The 18645-nt window shown below is 39.5% G+C and overlaps 1 protein-coding gene across 3 annotated transcripts in view; it reads left to right on the top strand.

Moving 5' to 3' along the window:
- The first annotated feature begins 6041 nt into the window (after window positions 1–6041).
- Window positions 6042–18645, top strand: part of LOC113053560 (fibronectin-like) — a 28774-nt gene continuing 16170 nt past the window's right edge. For 2 of the 3 annotated variants that reach the window (XM_026218682.1, XM_026218681.1), the window contains exons 1-23: window positions 6042–6361; window positions 6591–6716; window positions 6887–7024; window positions 7135–7266; window positions 7783–7920; window positions 8197–8355; window positions 8500–8697; window positions 8825–9007; window positions 9531–9707; window positions 11377–11532; window positions 11617–11745; window positions 11935–12078; window positions 13666–13787; window positions 13891–14059; window positions 14228–14413; window positions 14552–14680; window positions 15037–15126; window positions 15583–15783; window positions 16810–17088; window positions 17301–17564; window positions 17682–17776; window positions 17961–18129; window positions 18245–18331. In XM_026218682.1, coding sequence (XP_026074467.1) covers window positions 6244–6361; window positions 6591–6716; window positions 6887–7024; window positions 7135–7266; window positions 7783–7920; window positions 8197–8355; window positions 8500–8697; window positions 8825–9007; window positions 9531–9707; window positions 11377–11532; window positions 11617–11745; window positions 11935–12078; window positions 13666–13787; window positions 13891–14059; window positions 14228–14413; window positions 14552–14680; window positions 15037–15126; window positions 15583–15783; window positions 16810–17088; window positions 17301–17564; window positions 17682–17776; window positions 17961–18129; window positions 18245–18331 — 3589 coding nt within the window. In that variant the 5' untranslated portion in view covers window positions 6042–6243. The remainder of the gene's footprint in view (window positions 6362–6590; window positions 6717–6886; window positions 7025–7134; window positions 7267–7782; window positions 7921–8196; window positions 8356–8499; window positions 8698–8824; window positions 9008–9530; window positions 9708–11376; window positions 11533–11616; window positions 11746–11934; window positions 12079–13665; window positions 13788–13890; window positions 14060–14227; window positions 14414–14551; window positions 14681–15036; window positions 15127–15582; window positions 15784–16809; window positions 17089–17300; window positions 17565–17681; window positions 17777–17960; window positions 18130–18244; window positions 18332–18645) is intronic. The other variant, XM_026218683.1, reaches the window with a different exon arrangement.

Here is an 18645-nt window from a genome sequence, read left to right as displayed (position 1 = left end):
ACGGTGCTTGTGTTGTTTTACCCCCATTCGTTGGATATTCCTCTGAGCTTGATGTTTCTTTGTAAATCTTATATTGAATATTGTAAATAGTTTTGGGAAAGTAGGGAGTTAGACGCCACCTTTTGTTTTTGTAATGTTTGGGTCTCTGTTTTTGGATTAGGTAGTTAGGTTAAGAGAATTGTATTTTTGTTTTTTTAATTGTAATTTTGGATAGGTAATTTAGAGGGATTAATATTTAGAACATTTTGTTTATTATTTTGGCACTGTCAGCTCCTGAAAGTGAACTCCCAAATAAAATTCAAAAGAAGTTTATGGTTCACGCTTGTTTTTTCCCATGTTACGCTCTACCCCTAGACGGGGCGTAACAATCTTCGTGAACTATGTCAAGTCACCATTGATCTTCATGAACAAGGTCAAGTCACAGCAAATGTGGACAGCAAGGCCCAGCCGGGCCGCCTCACAAATATATACAATGGACACACAACTATGCCCCAGACAAGGCGATGCCTCTAGTCGAGATGTCCTGAACTCCAATGGGGCATTGAAGGCCCAAGGAATAGTATGCCAGCAAGATGGAGTCTACTATCCATCTTGAGAGTCTTTGCTTTCTGACTGGGAGTCCTTTGGTACGAAGCAGAACCAGCACTTGCAATGCTGCTACCATGAGGCTCAGCATCATTTGATACACTTTGAGGGGGCGAGCGGAACCGATCTTGAAGGAGGTCATCAGCCTCTGTATAGCCAGAGTCCGATCTTGCACAACTACATCTATCATTTGGGCAGAGTCGAAAATTGTTCCCAGGAATGATATTCACTTTATGGATAACAACATGCTCTTGGCAAAATTGACCCAGGCACTCCAGGTGGCTGAAGAGGAAGGTCCTGTGTGATATTAATTCTGCCTCTAACTGGGCCAGAAGGAACCAGTTGTTGAGGAAGCTGAGAATGCAGTTTCCCATTAGTCTCTGAGGGGAGAGAGCCACGTTCATGTACTTCATAAAAGTGCAGGGAGCCAGAAGTATGCATCCAGCGAATATAACTAGTTTCTTGATCAAACTTGTGCAAGGATCTGTTTCAGCGTAGTCATCCTGAATTACCTTTTCATGAGGGCGTGATTCAGGTGTCTGAGATCAAGGATGGGCTGGAGGCCACCATCTTTTTTGGGGATGAGGCAGTAGCGTTTGTGGGAGCCTGAATTGCTCTGAGCTTGGTGAACCATTTCTACGGCTCATAAAGCCAGCACATTCATCACCTTTTTTGAATTTTGAGTATTCGAGCTAATTGCAGCGAATAACCCCATTTTGTCTCCAACATCCAGTTTGGCACTACAGGGATGGCCTGTCAGGCCTCAGCCCATGTGACAAGGGTTTGGAATAAACTGAGAGGCTGGTCGCTGTATGCTCAGATGGTAATTGGCAGAAGAGAAACATGTATTAAACTGCCGATCTTGTTACTGTGCTAACTGATAGTGTTTTCACTATAGTTTGGATATTAATATCCAGCGCAGATTTGATGTTAAACGGCTCATTCAGTGAATCGCAGGGGGTCTCAGTGATCAGCCATGAAACAGTGATTCTGTACAAATTCCCTTTAAAATATTAAATGATTCCCTTTGAGCTAAAATTGACCTGTTTCCCTTACACTGAGAATCCTGTGGCAAACACCTGCTTATTACATTTACATTTACATTTACATTTATTCATTTAGCAGACGCTTTTATCCAAAGCAACTTACAAATGAGGACAGTGGAAGCAATCAAAAACAACAAAAAGAGCAATTCAATATAAGCGCTATAACAAGTCTCAGTTAAGTTAACACATTACACGTAGCATGGGCTTTTAAATAATATAATAAATAAAAAGAAAGCAGATAGAATAAAAAAAGAATAGAGCAAGCTAGTGTTAGAGGTCTTTATGCACACACACACACACACACACACACACACACACACACACAATTGCATAATAAATGAAAAGAAAATATAATTTTTAAAAATATAATTAGAATAGTGAGTGTTAAAGTTAGAGGGTCAAATAAAGATGTAAGAGATGGGTTTTCACATCTCAGCTTGTCTAACAGACATTTCTTGCTGGATGATGGACCATCAACATCATGAAGATCAAGCCCTTTCTTTCAGAACATGCTGCACAACTCCTTGTTCAAGCTCTTGTTCTGTCCTGGCTGGACTATTGCAATGCACTCTTGGCAGGTCTTCCAGCCAGTTCTATCAAACCTTTACAATTAATCCAGAATGCGGCAGCAAGATTCATTTTTTAATGAGCCAAAAAGAATACACGTCACACCTCTGTTTATCAATTTGCATTGGCTTCCAATAGCTGCTCGCATAAAATTCAAGGCATTGATGTTTGCCTACAAAACTACCACTGGCTCTGCACCCATTTACCTAAATTTGTAACTTCAGACTTATGTGCCCTCGAGAAGCTTGCATTCTGCAAGTGAATGTCGCTTGATTGTGCCATCCCAAAGAAGCACAAAGTCACTTTTACGGACTTTTAAATTAAATGTTCCCTCCTGGTGGAATGACCTCCCCAACTCAATCCGAGCATAGCCAGAGAACCCATACTGGCAGGCTTGGCAGGCTTCGTCACCATAGGCTCATGCAGCTCCACTGCCTAGCTATTGGTTCATTTTTTAATATAGGCTACTCCACGAACCACTGCCAGTTTCACTGTGTGAATGAAAAAAGGCTTCAGTTCAGGAGAAGAAATACTTTTTCACCTATGTGTCTAGCAAGACGCAGTACGAGTGTAATATCGAAAGGGAACCTCTGTCCTCCTTGCAGTGTTTCATACTATGGAAAGGAAATTATGTGACATCAGTGACTAAATGCACATCTGGATTGTCAAGGTGATGAAAGTAAAGAAAGTATATGTGCCTTAGACGTGACAAGATCTTTCCCCTTTCCCCTCTGATCTTTTGCCAGCTCAGTAATAAACTGCAAAAATCATGTGTGCACAGAGACAGACAGACAACAATTACATCAGAGAGGAAGCTTCTTTGAGATGATGGACAATTTATTTAAATAAACAAACGCCCCTCTAACCAACTAGAAACTTCCGCTAATTCCTCTAGCAAGTCATTTTATAAATTTGTGGCTTCCTTTGCCCATTGCCATTGAAAGCACTTCTGTCAAATCCACGGATGATAAATATACCACACAAATGTTGCACTATGATTACCATTTTTATTTAGAAGAAAACTGCACAAATTTCAGGATCAACCAAAAAACACAAATTTTAGTGTGCATAATTCATGTACATCCCACTTCAGTCCACAACACATACTTACTAAAGCTAAAAGTACTTTCGATGGCATTTAAAAAAAAAAGTGTGTTGGGAGGCAGAAAATGGCAGTTAGATGTGATCTTGTGGATTTGGTGGGGGCTTGGTAAACTGATGGGGGTTGCAGCTGTCCCCACCCTTGTCCTCTGGGAGAATTATGTCATATATAGTGCAGCAGAGATGTAGAGATTAAAAAGGGTTTAGACTGCAAATCCTGTCCCATTAACCATCATTTAAACACATCATTGTGTTTGGTGGTATATATCTAAACGTGCGTATAGGTTCTTCTGGGAATGTCTTTTTCAAATGTGTCACTATAAATGAGACTACTTATTTACTTACAAAAATGATCATTTTTACATGATTCTACAGGGAAATTCCAGCAATACTTTTAATAATTTTAGTCAGCAAAGTTGTATTAAATGAATACATTTTATATTGTTACTTATGTTCTCCTAAAGTAATCATCAAAGTTTTCACAAAAATATAAAGTACCTTTAACTGAATTGAATTGATCTGAATTTAACTGTTTTTCTTGAGCAGCAAATCAGCATAAAATAATGATTTCTGAAGAGTCATGCAACACTGAAGAATGAAGTAATGGATGCTGAAAATTCAGCTTTTAATAATTCTAAATTATATTCTAATAGAAAACATTTATTTGAAATTGTAAAAATATTTCACAATATTATTTTTTTTTTCTGTATTTTTGATCGAATATATACAGTCTTGGTGAGTGTAAGCCTCATTTTAAAAAAAATATGACAAATTCTTACTATACCCAACCATATAGGTAACTTGCACCTTTAATATAATTATCAAATAATAATAGTACATTTGTTTATTTTATTTTTATTTTCATTAAAATGACTTTTATCAGTAAAACATTTGTTTTGTTTTGTAAACTGGGTCTTAGAAACAGTACCATTACCTCTCTATCCACAGCTCCTGGTTAGTTTTATTTGAAAACTTAACCTTCCTGAACACATCTGTCAACTGTCAGCATTTTCATGGACTATGGTTGTTTCTGGAATATTGTCATGCAGCTATGCACAAAAACAATGGCTTTGAGTCAGCCATTGAGTCATCACAAATGCAGCCAGATGTGCTAACATATCCAAACCATTGTTGGAGCAATCATATCTCCTGGATTCACTCTTAGTGCATTCATCACCATGATGCAGCAGCTTAGGTACAATCTCTGAAACCTCTATAATTTCCAGAAAAATCCCCCAACAAGAACAACGTGTTGAGAGAGTCATCCGAATTCAAAGCAGAAAACTGGATTAACTGAGATGTTTAAAGAGCAAATGCCATTAAAACTTTGTAGACAGAAGTCTTTATAAGCCCATTAAGAGAGTTATTTTGCATATCAGCTCATAAGCATAGATTGCACTCATCTTGGAGGGTAAAGAACGACTGCGGAGGGAGCAGTGGGGAGACATGTAGGCATGAGTCAAACCAAGCATCTGGCATGGAAATCACTAAATCATCTGTTAAGCGACAATCTGTCTTTTTTCATCATATGAAGAATTGGACTACATGGTGCTATGATTATTACAAACAAAGAAAGCTCAGAACGCAGTTTTTTAAGTCTGTTGATGTTTAAATGGGAGTTCTGTCAGCATAGCGGCCTCCATTCATAGAGAAAGAGGAGCATAATTTTAAAATGAGAGGGTGCTGACATTTCCATGAATAACCTTCAAGATAGTCTTAAAGACAAGGCATACAGACAGAAAAAGATCCATCAAGCTGTAAATAACGAAAAGAAAAAAAGAAAAGAAAAAAAGAAGAAAAAAAGACAGTTTGACAGTATTAAACATATTTAACAATACAATCTGTATTTTTTATTACTTTTTTTAGCGATTCCCAATGTGTTTAGCAATTTATATCGCTCAAATATCAGTTTATTAACATTTGAAATTTTTTTTTTAAAGTGTATCAAAAATAAAACAATGAGCCTAATGTTATTATTATTTTTTTTTTTTCTACAGTATATTACAGGTGACATATTGAATATTCAGTCATGCTGGCAAGACATTTATAAAAGTCAAAGCGGCTGCATTTTAGGCCTCTATATATGCATTTGCATGTATTTTACAACCGGTCCACGAGATGTAGGAAAATACGAGGGTCTTGAAACTTTATAGAATGTCATATAGTTGCCTTGAGATAAACATATTCAATTATCAGCCTCCTGACTTGCTTGAAAGACTACTAAACTAAGCTAAAGCTAAGAGAGTCATAGCAATTTATTTGTCTTTTATTTGCTACTTACATCTGTCTTATGAGTTCTCTTTCAATCTTTATTCCTTTCTAAGGGTGACAGTAAACTGAGAATGACTTTATTTTACCACCAGCGAAGTGTTTTTAAAGTAAATAGTTTTTCATTGATGTTCTGATAGATGTAGCGGTCTGAACCATCTGTGAATGGGACATGGGACATTTTTGCACTCAAAATGTAGCATGATCTCTATTAGATTATTACAGTCACAGGCTTCTTAAACTGACAAATTTGGGTCATTACTGAACACTGGCTTATTGGAGGCACAACAATATTTATAAAACAAAATGTGACTGCACTGGAAGTGTTTTTTTGCAAGATAGCTTTGAATTAATTATTATCCTTAACTTTGAAGGCAAAAAGCGAGCTTCAGATTGGGTGTCTGTTTGTGTCGCTCTCCTACGCGTGTTCAGGAATAGTTCCTCCTCCAGGGCGGAATGTGGAGGTCAAATAAAAGCGCTCCGCGCTCCTGAGCTCTCCGCAGAGGTGCACGCGAGAGCGGGAGGGGCAGGACGCACAGGGAGAGAAACGCACAGAGAGGGAACTTGGGGAGACTTTAAGAGGATTACCTCAGCCACTGGACGGCTGCGGCTTCTCTAGACTCCATTGCTAAGGAAGGAAGGTTTAACTAACTTGTGTTTCATCACATCTGTAAAAATGACCGGTGGCCCCTTGGGCACGGCGTTGGCAGTGGCTTTGCTCGCCTGCACTGTGCAGTGTATGCCGAAACATAGGAGACAAGCTCAGGAACACTCGGTGTCATCCGTGTCCCAAGGTATGCAATTCTCCGTGTGTTTGTTTTTGTTTTGATCCATCGAAATGTTAAATTTAATAACGTATTTTGGGTTTTACGCACGCAGATTGTTAATTAAACGCTGAAAAATATACATTAGGGATCCTCTTTTTCTTCTTTGTGTGATCGTGGTTTATTGTTGAGAAAGTTAAAACATTGTAGAGAAGGGTTTAAAATATTGCTCAGAAGGGTTCTGTTGTGTCCTCTGCAGATGGTTGTGTTGAGAGTGGTCAGCTTTATGGAGTTGGAGAGCAGTGGGAGCGCAGTTATCTGGGCAGCACACTCCTCTGCACTTGTCATGGAGTTTCTGGAATAAAGTGTAAATCAAAGCCTGAAGGTTAGTCTTCTTACATTGCGTTTGTCCCTTGAGACACTGTACTGGATAAATATTTCCAAACTTGGTTAAATTAATTACCATTTATATGCATGTAAAAGTATATTGCATTCGACAAGTCTGAAGTGTTAACTCTGAATAGTATGAAGCACTAAGTCCATGTCTATTCCCAGCTGAGGAAACCTGCTATGATAAAGTAAATGCTCACTCATATCGTGTTGGAGAGACTTATGAGAGGCCCAAGGATGGGATGATCTGGGACTGCACTTGCATTGGCTCTGGTCGAGGGAAAATCAGCTGCACCATTGGGAGTGGGTAGACTGGAACTTTCCTTCACTGTAATGACTAATGCCTAATGGCATTTTGGAAATTACGCTTTTTGGAGTTGTGCTAGTGTTTACCTACTTGACCTCTGTTGTAGACCGCTGTCATGAGGGAGGACACTCCTACAAGATTGGAGACACATGGAGGAGACCCCATGACACTGAAGACTACATGCTGGAGTGTGTCTGTTTGGGAAATGGAAAAGGAGAGTGGACCTGCAAACCTGTTTGTGAGTTTGAGCATTTAAAGAATCAGGAATTTTGTGGCTTTTTGTCTGTGTGTTTGCTATGGTAAATATGATAGTATACTTAGCAAAACATTAGCAAAATTCATTTTTAGCCAATATATGGAATTTAAAACATACTAAAACTATTGGTGACTCATCATGCACTACAGATTTATGTCTATTCAAATGCTTTCTAGAATAAGAATGTACTTCCCCTTAGTACCACCTGTAACCTACTAGTAAGTATCAAGTCATGGTTCATGGCTGTGTCGCAAACTATCAGCTATCTTGTTTTTATTGGGGTTGATCCCTGCAGTATGTCACACCGCAGTTTCCTGTTTTAATATGAAATATGTTGACTTAGGCAAGAAACTGTAATCATCAAGCAATTTAATGGGCTTTTAAAATGAAATAATAGTGGTTTTGAACATGATGGAAAGGAACTGAGGTACATTATATAAGTAATAGTATTAACATCATCATATTATTTAAGCTTTTTTTTTTTTCTTTTCTTGATAGCGGAGCGCTGTTATGACAATGCAGCTGGCACATCCTACATGGTTGGTGAGACCTGGGAGAAACCCTACCAAGACTGGATGATCGTGGACTGCACCTGCCTCGGAGAAGGAAGTGGACATATTACATGCACATCCAGAAGTAAGAACCCTACCCTTTTTAGAATAGTGGAACAGTACAAACCATGGAAACTCCCTTTCCCAATCTCCCATCTGTTCAACTGGATTTCACTTTAATTATCCACTCAAAGAGCAGTTAAACCCTCTGGCTTCAGCGCAAGGAAATTTTTAACTGGCTAGAAGAGGGAAAATGTTTTAACTTACTGCATTTTTCAAAAAAAGTTTATTTAGAGGAGCTTAACAGCAATATGATTCTGATGAGAAACATCTCCTTTGTATGTTTGTGTGTGTTTCACAGATCGCTGTAATGACCAGGACACACGCACTTCTTACCGGATTGGAGACACTTGGAGCAAGACGGATTCTCACGGGCACGTGATACAATGTTTGTGTACTGGAAATGGACGTGGAGAGTGGAAATGCGAGAGACATGCGTCACTGCACACCACTAGCCTGGGTAACCTCACATTTTTGTTAATTGAAATAAATCTGAATTATATATTTTGGGTGCGTCCGGATGTTTGTAGAGGCCCCCTAGTGGACGCAAGTTGCCTGGTTGAGGCAAAACATTTGTCCTCATGTGTTATTTTTTATGCACTAGGTACTGGATCTCGTGTGGTGACCAATGTCCAGCCTGCAGTGTTTCAGCCACAGGCAGTGCCTGAACACCCCACGGAGGGATCCTGTCTGACAGAAGCAGGTGTTTCCTACACCCTGGGCATGCGCTGGATCAAGACCCAGGGCAGCAAACAGATGTTATGTACCTGCTTGGGGAACGGTGTCAGCTGTGAAGAGTCAGGTTAGTGTCTTGATCAATCACGTTCATGTCATTGTCAATAAAATGACAAGTGTTCATTTATACTGAATGCTGTGCTTGTATCTCATTGTTTTATTTTCATGTGTGATGTGTGTGTGTGTGTATGCAGAGAGCCAGTCCCAGGTGTATGGTGGGAGCTCAGGTGGCCAGCCGTGTGTGTTTCCTTTCGTGTTCATGGGGAAAACGTTCTACTCCTGCACGTCTGAGGGACGCAGTGATGGGCAGCTCTGGTGCAGCACCTCATCCGATTTTGAGAAAGACTACAAGTACTCCTTCTGTACCAGCAACAATGGTAAGTTTAGATACATTCCTGAAAACGTTTGTGGTCAGTAAAACTTTTTAAATGCTGTTTTTAGTTGAACAAATAGTTCAAGCAGTTAAATAATAATGATGGCAAAAAGACTGGAGCATCATTACTCCAGTCTTCAGTCTCTCATTATCCTTCAAAAATGATTTGCTGATTTTGTACTCAAGAAACATTTCTTATTATTATCATTGTTGAAAACAGTTTAATATTTTAATAATTTAATAATAATATTCATATTGAAAAGAAAGTTTAAAAGTACAATATTTATAACGCTCACTTTTGCTGTCACTTTAATGCATCCTAAATAAAGTTTTAATAAAAAACAATTCAAACAGTACTGTAATTCTAAAATATCTGAGCCCTAAACGACTTATACTCTTATTATAGTCTTGAGCAAGGCACTTAACTCCTAGCCTTTGGGTGGCTGTTTCTGTCATAAATTTATTGGAAGTTGAAACTTTCCTCAAAACTGCTACTGTTTTTCACTGGTAAATATCTTCATTTTTAGTTATGGTCACAACCAGAGGGGGAAACTCCAATGGTGCACTCTGTCACTTCCCATTCCTTTACAATGGCCGTAACTACACTGACTGCACAGCTGAAGGCAGGAGAGATGGCATGAAATGGTGCGGCACAACTTATAACTATGACCGAGAGCAGCGGTTTGGCTTCTGTCCAATGGCAGGTAAACGCCAGTTTTAAACTAGCAAAAAATCTTAAAGCCAGAGAGAAAGAGAGGGTGACAGCTTAGGACTTGACAGGAGCTTGGAACATAGGAGATGGAGAATTCTAATGTTATGAAAGCACTTTTGCACTTTTGCCCTCTAATGGTCCTGGATCTTAAACATTGCATTCTAGGCCCCATTCTTTTTCTTACTTCGGGCATATTAGAAAAAAGGCTAAATAGATAAATGAAGTGTCATTACATGCATCTCACAGCTTTTTCAGTCACCTTGTGCTCTGTATGGGAGGAGGTCTGATAACAGTTAAGATGGAGATGTTAACTATGTGAAACAAAAGATCAATCGGCACCTATTCAGACATATTTACATAAACACTCCTTCCTGACTGAGCTTTGAAGGGTGTCTCTTTCACCACAGTGTCAGTTAGAGCCAAGCGAGTCTTGGGGAATTTATTGATAGTGGTGAGATTCAGTGATCTGACATTGATTGAAACCAGAGCTGCTCTTTGTGTTGCCCCATAATGTTTGTTTTGCAGGGGGCAGAGATACTTGTCTTGACACAGAAACCATTATCAAAAACAGTTTTGGTTTTCAGTGCAAGTAATATTTTGATTTGTAGGTTTTATTTACTGTACTGAATGTGCAAAATGTGTAAAATAACTTACGAAGCTTGTCGTGGCCCCTTGGCTGTGTGGGACTGCAGACGGAAGTGAGGTTGGCTTTGGACCAGAGTCTGCTTGGCAGTGGGGCATATACATCTGGCTGGTCTCAAGGGCAGCTGTGTAACCTCCTCCACTCTAAACCTTGGAGAGATTTCCTCGCTCTCATCCCCTTTTATTAACCAGATACACAAATCAGAGATATCCCAGTTAAAACAATAAGGCTGATTATGAGGAACTGCCTTGAGCTTTATGCATCTATGGTCATTAGGATTAGAGTTGTAGCTGTCTGACCCTAATTAACCCCCAAATTACTGAACTGATTAATTATAATAATCTCTTTACTCTATAGATTAAATTTGAGCTTCGATGTTGTAGTGCTACTTTTTACTGAATTAAGTTTGTTTTTCGGAATTTGATGAACTTTCACTATTATTGAACTCAACTGAATCAACACTGAACTGATTGACTTAAATAATGAAACTTCTTCAGAGCTGCATTTTAGTTAAATGGGTTTAATTAACTTTGCAAAGTTGACACCATCACTGAACTCGCCTGAATCAACATTGAACTATATTGAGCTGAATGATGACACAATTGGCTTTGCTTCATGGTTGAAATTGTAGTTGTTTCATAATTCAAGAACTTTCAAGAATTTCTTGTTCATTTCAAGAATGCCACATTAATACTGTTATTTCCTTGTTTATTACTGTGAAGATGCTTTGAAACAATCTGTATTGTTTAAAGCACTATATTAAAATATATAGTTGCCACATGCCCATTGATCCTTTATTGCTCCTGCTGTTCTTCATGCTTATTCTTGTTCTTTGAAGGATTTAGAGGGTTGGAAGTTCTCAAGTACATCCAAAACAGATATATGCTCATCTCATTGGCTGAACAGACTTAAAGTTTTGTTATATTGTTTAGGACAGTTGAGTTGAATTTAGAAGTTTGTGAACAATGTCAACATCGCAGGGCGATGTTTACTGATGTAATTGTTAATGTTTCATCAGCCAATGAGGAGGTGTGTACCACTGGTGAGGGTGTGATGTATCGTGTGGGAGATCAATGGGACAGACGCCATGATGTTCTGAGTCACATGATGCGCTGTACATGTGTGGGTAATGGCCGTGGAGAATGGAGCTGCATCGCTTACTCACAACTCCAAGGTGAGAGTTGGCAATTTTCTCTCCCACTTGTAATGGAGGAACTTAAGTATCCGTGTGTTAACATATATGTCTTTTCATCTTCAGACCAGTGCATTGTGGATAATTTGACCTACGAAGTAAATCAGACTTTTGCTAAACAACATGACGAAGGCTACATGATGAACTGCACCTGTTTCGGTCAAGGCCGTGGACACTGGAAATGTGATGCTATCGGTGAGCCGGCCTAGCATTTCATCATTAAGAAGTTAAATTAAACTTAAATAAATAAAAATTTCTTGAAACAGTTAGATTGTCTTTTCCTTCAAATTGGAGCCTTAGGATCAGCAGTTTTAGCCTTGTTCCCTATAAATGACCGAACTTATGATTGGATAATGACCGTGTTACTCCGATTTCCATTTCAAGATCAGTGCCAGGAGCCAGAGACTAGATTGTTCTATCAGATTGGAGAGTCCTGGGACAAATTCATTCGGGGAATCCATTACAGATGTTACTGCTATGGAAATGGCATTGGAGAGTTGAGCTGCGAGCCTCAGCAATCTTTCTCTAGTGAGTAAGCTTCATCTTTGTTGGGGCACATGTTCCCTCTCTCGTGCACGCATACACACACAAACACAACATGTATTGCTATAAGTAGTCTTGTGGGTGTGGGTGGGGAGAGGTTTGGAAGTCAAAAGCTTCCAGATGTTTACTGAGAGCAAGAGTGCCATTTGCCTTTATTCCCAGGTGTTTTGTTGGAGTGGCAATAAGGGGTTCGCTCTTCCTTGTGATCTTTTCTTTTACAACTTTCAACAAATGCTCATCGTCTAGGAGCATTTGAAATTAAGGATGTTGGTTTTAAAATGCACTCATCAACACCTGTGGATGGAGAAAAGCACACACCCAATCAACACAGCTGTCTCAATCACCCCCTATGGCCCTTTTGGCACTGTTTGTTTGTCTTTGAGTTTCTTTCGTCCTGTGCTAGGAATACGTTTGAAATTCAACCAATCCTGTTACTTTTTCTGTTGCACAGCATCAGTAAAGTCATTTAGTGATTAGGTAGTTTCCACTGTTATGGTTGCCTCAAGTCTCCAAACTTTTGTAGAGGAAAACTGAAAAGTAGGGATGGACAGTATGATTAAATGTAGACTGATTTGTTGATTACAATAGGATTGATTTAATTTTGATGAGTCTGCACCATGCTAAAACTGGTGTTTATTAATGACTTCAAATATTGGCTCATCCTGTTCTATTTAAGATACGTTATTGTTTGAAAAAAAAAAAATATCCAGTCTTTTTTTGCCCAAAATTAAATTTGTGAATTACTTGCGTTTATACAGAACCACAAATCTCCACTACAAGATCAGATGAGTTCTTCATTAATAAAGTTTCCCTTTTTGTAAGAGCTTGTGGGGGTCAGAAGTGATCCCTTTGCTCAGTGAGTGGAAGCAACCCCAGAACAATATCCTTCAGTAATGGCGGCCAGCTGTGAGAAGGCTGAGAACAGTGGGGGTGAAGCTGGTGCAGGCTGGTGGAATGAAATGCAGACTCAGTAAACTTTAAGTGCTGTGTACAGACTACCCTCTTGGCAGTAAGTGGGAAAAAAATAAGGCCAGAATGAAATCGGAAGCAATTTATGAGATTGCAAGACACTTAATAAGTTTTAAATACAGTGTTGGGAAAATTTGTGGGGCATATAATAGGTATTTACCACATTGGAAAAGTTGCTGGGGGTTTTAAACTGTCATGATTGTTAAAGCAGTTTGTCTGCTGGATTCAAAGGTTTAAAAGTCTGAGACGGTGGTGGTCCTCATGTTTGTGGTAAGAATCTCACAGGCTAGTGCTACGTTTCCCATTTCTGCGTTTACCAAAAGGAATAGAACACCTTAACTCTACAAACTTTTTTTTCTCTTTCCTAGAACACAATGTATTTTTATGCCAGAAAAGATCTTCAATTTTTTCTCAAAATGCTGGTTGTGGAAACATACTCATGGTCAAATACATGTTCAAATACTCTGTTTGTTGTGCTACAATATTAGCATGATGCGCTTACTAGCATGATATTCTAAAGACAGATTTTTAAATATTATTTTTGCAAGCACAGGTCCTCTTGGCTGTAAATATAATTTAAATATTGAATATAATCTCCATCAGGTGGTCATCGTCCAGTCCAGGTGATTATATCAGAATCTGGCAACCAGCCCAACTCTCACCCCATCCAATGGAACGTGCCGGCTTCTGCACACATCACACAGTACATACTCAGATGGAGACCAGTGAGTCCCTTTTGTGATGCCGCATGTCCCCAAATTTATTTCAGATTGTATCAGAGTGGTTATTTAACTAATAAAAATGATCACCCTACTCGTTTTTGAACAGAAAAATACCCATACCCAGTGGATGGAGGTAAGTATTCCAGGTCATTTGAACTCTTACACCATTGCTGGACTAAAGCCAGGAGTCACCTACGAGGGTCACCTCATCAGCATCCTGCGTTTTGGACGGAGAGAAACCACTCGCTTTGATTTCTCCACTGTGCATGGCTCATGTAGGTCATCCAACAGTGCAAATGGGTCTCTGTGCTTGTGCATGTATTGTGCATTAAAACCACACAATTTCCAAGCATAATTAATGCTTGAATTCATCAGTAAGTTTGTGAATGGGATTAATTGTTTCCAAATGTCTGCTAATGTTCCCCTTTCCATCTCTTCCCTAGTGGCAACCTCTGAGGGAGAGACCATCCCGCCTCCTCCAATGGTGGACACCTCTGAGTCTTTGACTGAGATTACTTCCAGCAGTTTCGTCATCTCTTGGGTGTCTGCATCCGACACGGTGTCTGGATTCAGGGTGGAATATGAGCTGAGTGAGGAGGGAGCACAGACTGGACAGCCCATGGTCTTGGGTCAGTATGTGCATCACAAGTGTGGCATTTTTATTTTAGTCGTCTGTGGCTAGTAAACCTCATTTGTCCACAGTTGATCTGTAGATGTTGAATGCGTCTGTATTTGTATTAACAGCTAATTTGATTATCTGTTTCCAGACCTTCCTCATACGGCCACATCCGTAAACATCAATGAACTTCTCCCAGGAAGGAAGTACACTGTAAATGTGTATGAAGTGACAGGACAAGGAGAACCTAACCTGATCCTTACTACTTCCCAGACCACAGGTGAACCCTTTCTCTCTGTCTTTTTTGTTTTTTTTTCTTGGTCTCTCTGCTTCTTCTGTCCTGTTTCTAATTCTACGAAAAACTCATGGATGAATCATATATGACTTAATGTACTTCTGGGTGCACTGAATATTCATTAGATAAGATGTAGCCTTGTATATTTAAATTCATTTTAATTAATAAAAAATAAAGATTAAATAAAGTCTACATACTTATAACTAAAGTGTGTTTATGTGAGAAATTTCACTGCTGTAAAAAGTAAATTTCTTGTTGAAGTTCGATTGCCATGGACATATACTTTCACTTGCAGTATGTCACATGATAATAATGTGATGTTTTGGCTTGTGCTTCTGCAGCTCCTGATGCTCCTTCTGATCATGAAGTGAAGGAGGTGGGGGAGACATCCATCCTCATCAGCTGGTCTAAACCTGTGGCTCCCATCACAGGTAAACACAGGCTTTTAGCATGATGTAAAACAAACCATCATGTGACTTATACACAAACACAGGCTTTTAGCATGATGTAAAACAAACCATCATGTGACTTATATACTGTAAACAAAATACAGATGCTAGTGTAACAGAGGCCAGCGAGTAGTGCTGTGCAGGTAAACCTCACTCCCCGATCTCAAGAGACGCACTAGCGATAGACACTAGTGGCTGTAGCCATTTAGCCTCCTTGTTAGTGCGTCCGCCTCCCATGCTGGAGACTCGGGTTCGAGCCCCGCTTGGAGTGAGTGCGAGGAGCGTCAGAGAGGACCTGGGAGAGAGGGGTTACATTGGTGCCGTGACCCGGATGGGAGTGAGGTTTAGGGGGGTGAGTGTAACAGATGCCAGGTTTACCTGCACAGTGCTACTCGCTGACCTCCGTTTTACTAACAAGTGTATGTCTTGCTTATTTAGGTTACCGTGTGGTTTACACACCATCTGAAGAGGGAAGTTCTGGTAGCACTGAGCTGAACCTGCCTAACACATCCACATCACTGACCCTGGGTGACCTACGTCCTGGTCTGCTCTATAACATCAGCATCTACTCGGTGGAAGAGAATCTGGAGAGTGAACCTATTTTTGTTCAGGTCACCACTGCTGGAGAACCACTGGCAGGTATGAAATCACTATATTGGTGAATCTCAAAAAAGGGAAATTAGTAATATAACACCTAATGATAACTCCCCCCCCAAATCTCTTTGGTGTAAAGCGTTTGTAATAATTAATGTCAAATTAAATATTAATACATATGATTAACTATCATGAGGGGACAACACATAAAAAACTATAATGTTCCTAATCTGTTTTATTAAATATAACTTTATATTTATTTTGGTTTTTGAAGTGAATTACAGTCTAGATCTGTTCTTGAATGGTTTTATGAGATTTGCCCTCATTTTTAGGGAAGAGATGCATAACTTGACCTCAGATGTGTGTCAGGATGTGTCTGAAGATAATAACTTCTGTTTAACAAATGGTCTGATCTCTGTAGCACAGTGCAAACATAACATGATGTAATCAAACCATAAAGGTCTTTTATTGTTTTCTTTTGAACAGATTTAGGTGTTTTGTCTGGCAGCCCAAAGATAAGATCACATTTGAGTTGAGTCAGCTAGTCGGCGTCCAGACATGTGTGAATTCCTTATAGGGTGATATGTGGAAGTCTGCAGATCTTGATTGTTATGGATACTGGCTGGGAGAAAATTTCAGAGGACTGACTGTTTCATACTGATCTGGCAAATCAGCAAAACTGACATTTGTCTGGTGTTTACCCACATTGACTTTTATAGTATTCTTAATCTTGATGATGCAAATGTTCAAAGTTGGTTCCACAAACATTTTAGTTTCACACGCAATCAGTTTTTGATGGTGAAAAATTATGGCTGGTTCTAAAACAAACAATCCGGAAAGCCTGTTATTCTTTCCCTGTCAGGCAAGGCTGGTCTGTTGGTAGGGTGTCTAAACACATGGATTGCCATGTTTAAATGAGAGGCTATGATAAAGTTAAGCCCTTCAAAGGAAGGTTAGAAACTAGGTTTTATGACTCAAGAGGTCGAAAAAAATGTGTTGAGGAGCAAGTGTTATGATAACATAAAACTTTATCAGCGTAGTCTGAAAGAAAATATTGTTTTCTACTCACAGAGGAAGTCCCTTCTCCAACCGAGCTGCAGTTTTTTGAAGTGTCTGACTCTAAAATCACAATCACCTGGACCGGACCATCCACAGTGGTGTCAGGGTACCGTGTGTCTGTGGGCGAGGTGGGTCCAGATGGCTTGGTCGAGAGAGAACTCCCGTTCCCAGTGACACAGAATGCTTACGCTGAGATCACACACCTCCAGCCTGGAACCCTCTACAGGTTCTTTATATTTGCTCTCAAATCGGGGGAAGAGAGTGAGCCGCTGGTTGGAGAGCAAGCGACAAGTGAGAAAACAAAGATTATATCTATACTGCAAAAAAAAAAAAAAAAACTGGCATCTAAATCAACTTTGCATAATACATTTGCAAAAACATGATACATAACAATATATCATAATCAGATTGATAATTTTACAATATTAAACATCTTGCCTAACCGTTTCTATTATTTTTGGTAGTATGATGCATTCTGACCCTGTATATCTTTCTCTTCACAGAGCCCGACCCACCTATCGGTATTCATTTCACTAACATTACTGAAGACAGTGCTGTAATCATCTGGTCAGCTCCTAGGGCTCAAATCACAGGTTACAGACTTTTCCTGACTGTCGAGGGCTCAAACCCCAAACAGCTGCGCATTCCTGCCCGCCTGTCGCAGTACACACTCCTCAACTTGCAGCCTGATACTGAATACACTGCCACTCTGCATGCAGAAAGAGGCAATGTGCTTAGTGAGGGATCCCTCACCACTTTTACCACACGTGAGTTTCTTTTTATAAAACAAAACAAAAAAAAGTTCCAAATATATTTATTTGTTCTAAACAAATCATATAAATAAAGAGTGATAAAGCAATAGTCCTGTATTTTCTGTCTTTCAGTTCAGCCGATGAGAAATACTCCTTACTTCAGCACGGATGTCACAGACACCTCCATCATTGTCTCCTGGACCCCTGCGCCTAAAATTGGATACAAGGTACAGTTGAAACACACCAGAGCACAGCTGTAGGTGATCACTCTTTGGTTGTATGGCTGGTGTGAGACACATGTGAATCTACTCTTGAGAAACTGACTTTTGACATTCTTCTCTCTCACGTTTACACACATTTCAGTCATGATCACTCAATGCACAGTGTTTAATCTCTAATTCTGCTCTGCAGTTGACCGTGAGGCCCAGCCAAGGTGGAGAAGCTCCAAGGGATGTGATCTCAGAGTCTGGTAGTGTCCTTATCTCAGGTCTAACTCCTGGAGTTGAGTACACCTACAGCGTCCAGCCGGTCATCAACGGTCATGAGCATGGTAACCCCATCACTCAACGCGTGGTCACTCGTAAGTGTGAAGAATCAGCATTCCTCTGTAATTATTATACTGAGCTCATTGAAGGTGTGGGAGTGTTGGTGGAGTTGTGCAGCTATCTTATGACTGTCTGTCTCTCTGTCTACAGCTCTTTCTCCACCCACGGATCTGAACCTGGAGTCCAACCCGAACACTGGAGAGGTGACCGTTCAATGGAATGATGCTAAAATCCCAGGTTATTACCGAGATATCCTTCATAAAGAACTAATTCTGTTTTACATGTGCTTGTCAAACTTCAAACAAATATACACTTATTTTTTTTCTGAAAATCACAAGTGACAGTAAAGGCATATTTATAATATGTACTAAATATTATTATATTTAAAAAAAATGATCTTTTGAACTTACAGAATTAATCAAAGAATCCTAAAATATGTAAAACAGTTTCCACAAACATATTAATCGACACAATTGTTTTCAGGATTGATAATATTGAGAAATGTTTCTTAAGAAGAAAATCTGCAATTTAGAATGATTTCTGAAGGATCA

This window comes from Carassius auratus, chromosome 34 (assembly GCF_003368295.1).
Source record: "Carassius auratus strain Wakin chromosome 34, ASM336829v1, whole genome shotgun sequence".
Lineage (NCBI taxonomy): Eukaryota > Metazoa > Chordata > Actinopteri > Cypriniformes > Cyprinidae > Carassius > Carassius auratus.
The sequence above is the reverse complement of the archived record's forward strand: the minus strand, read 5'-3'. Positions and strand labels throughout refer to the sequence as shown.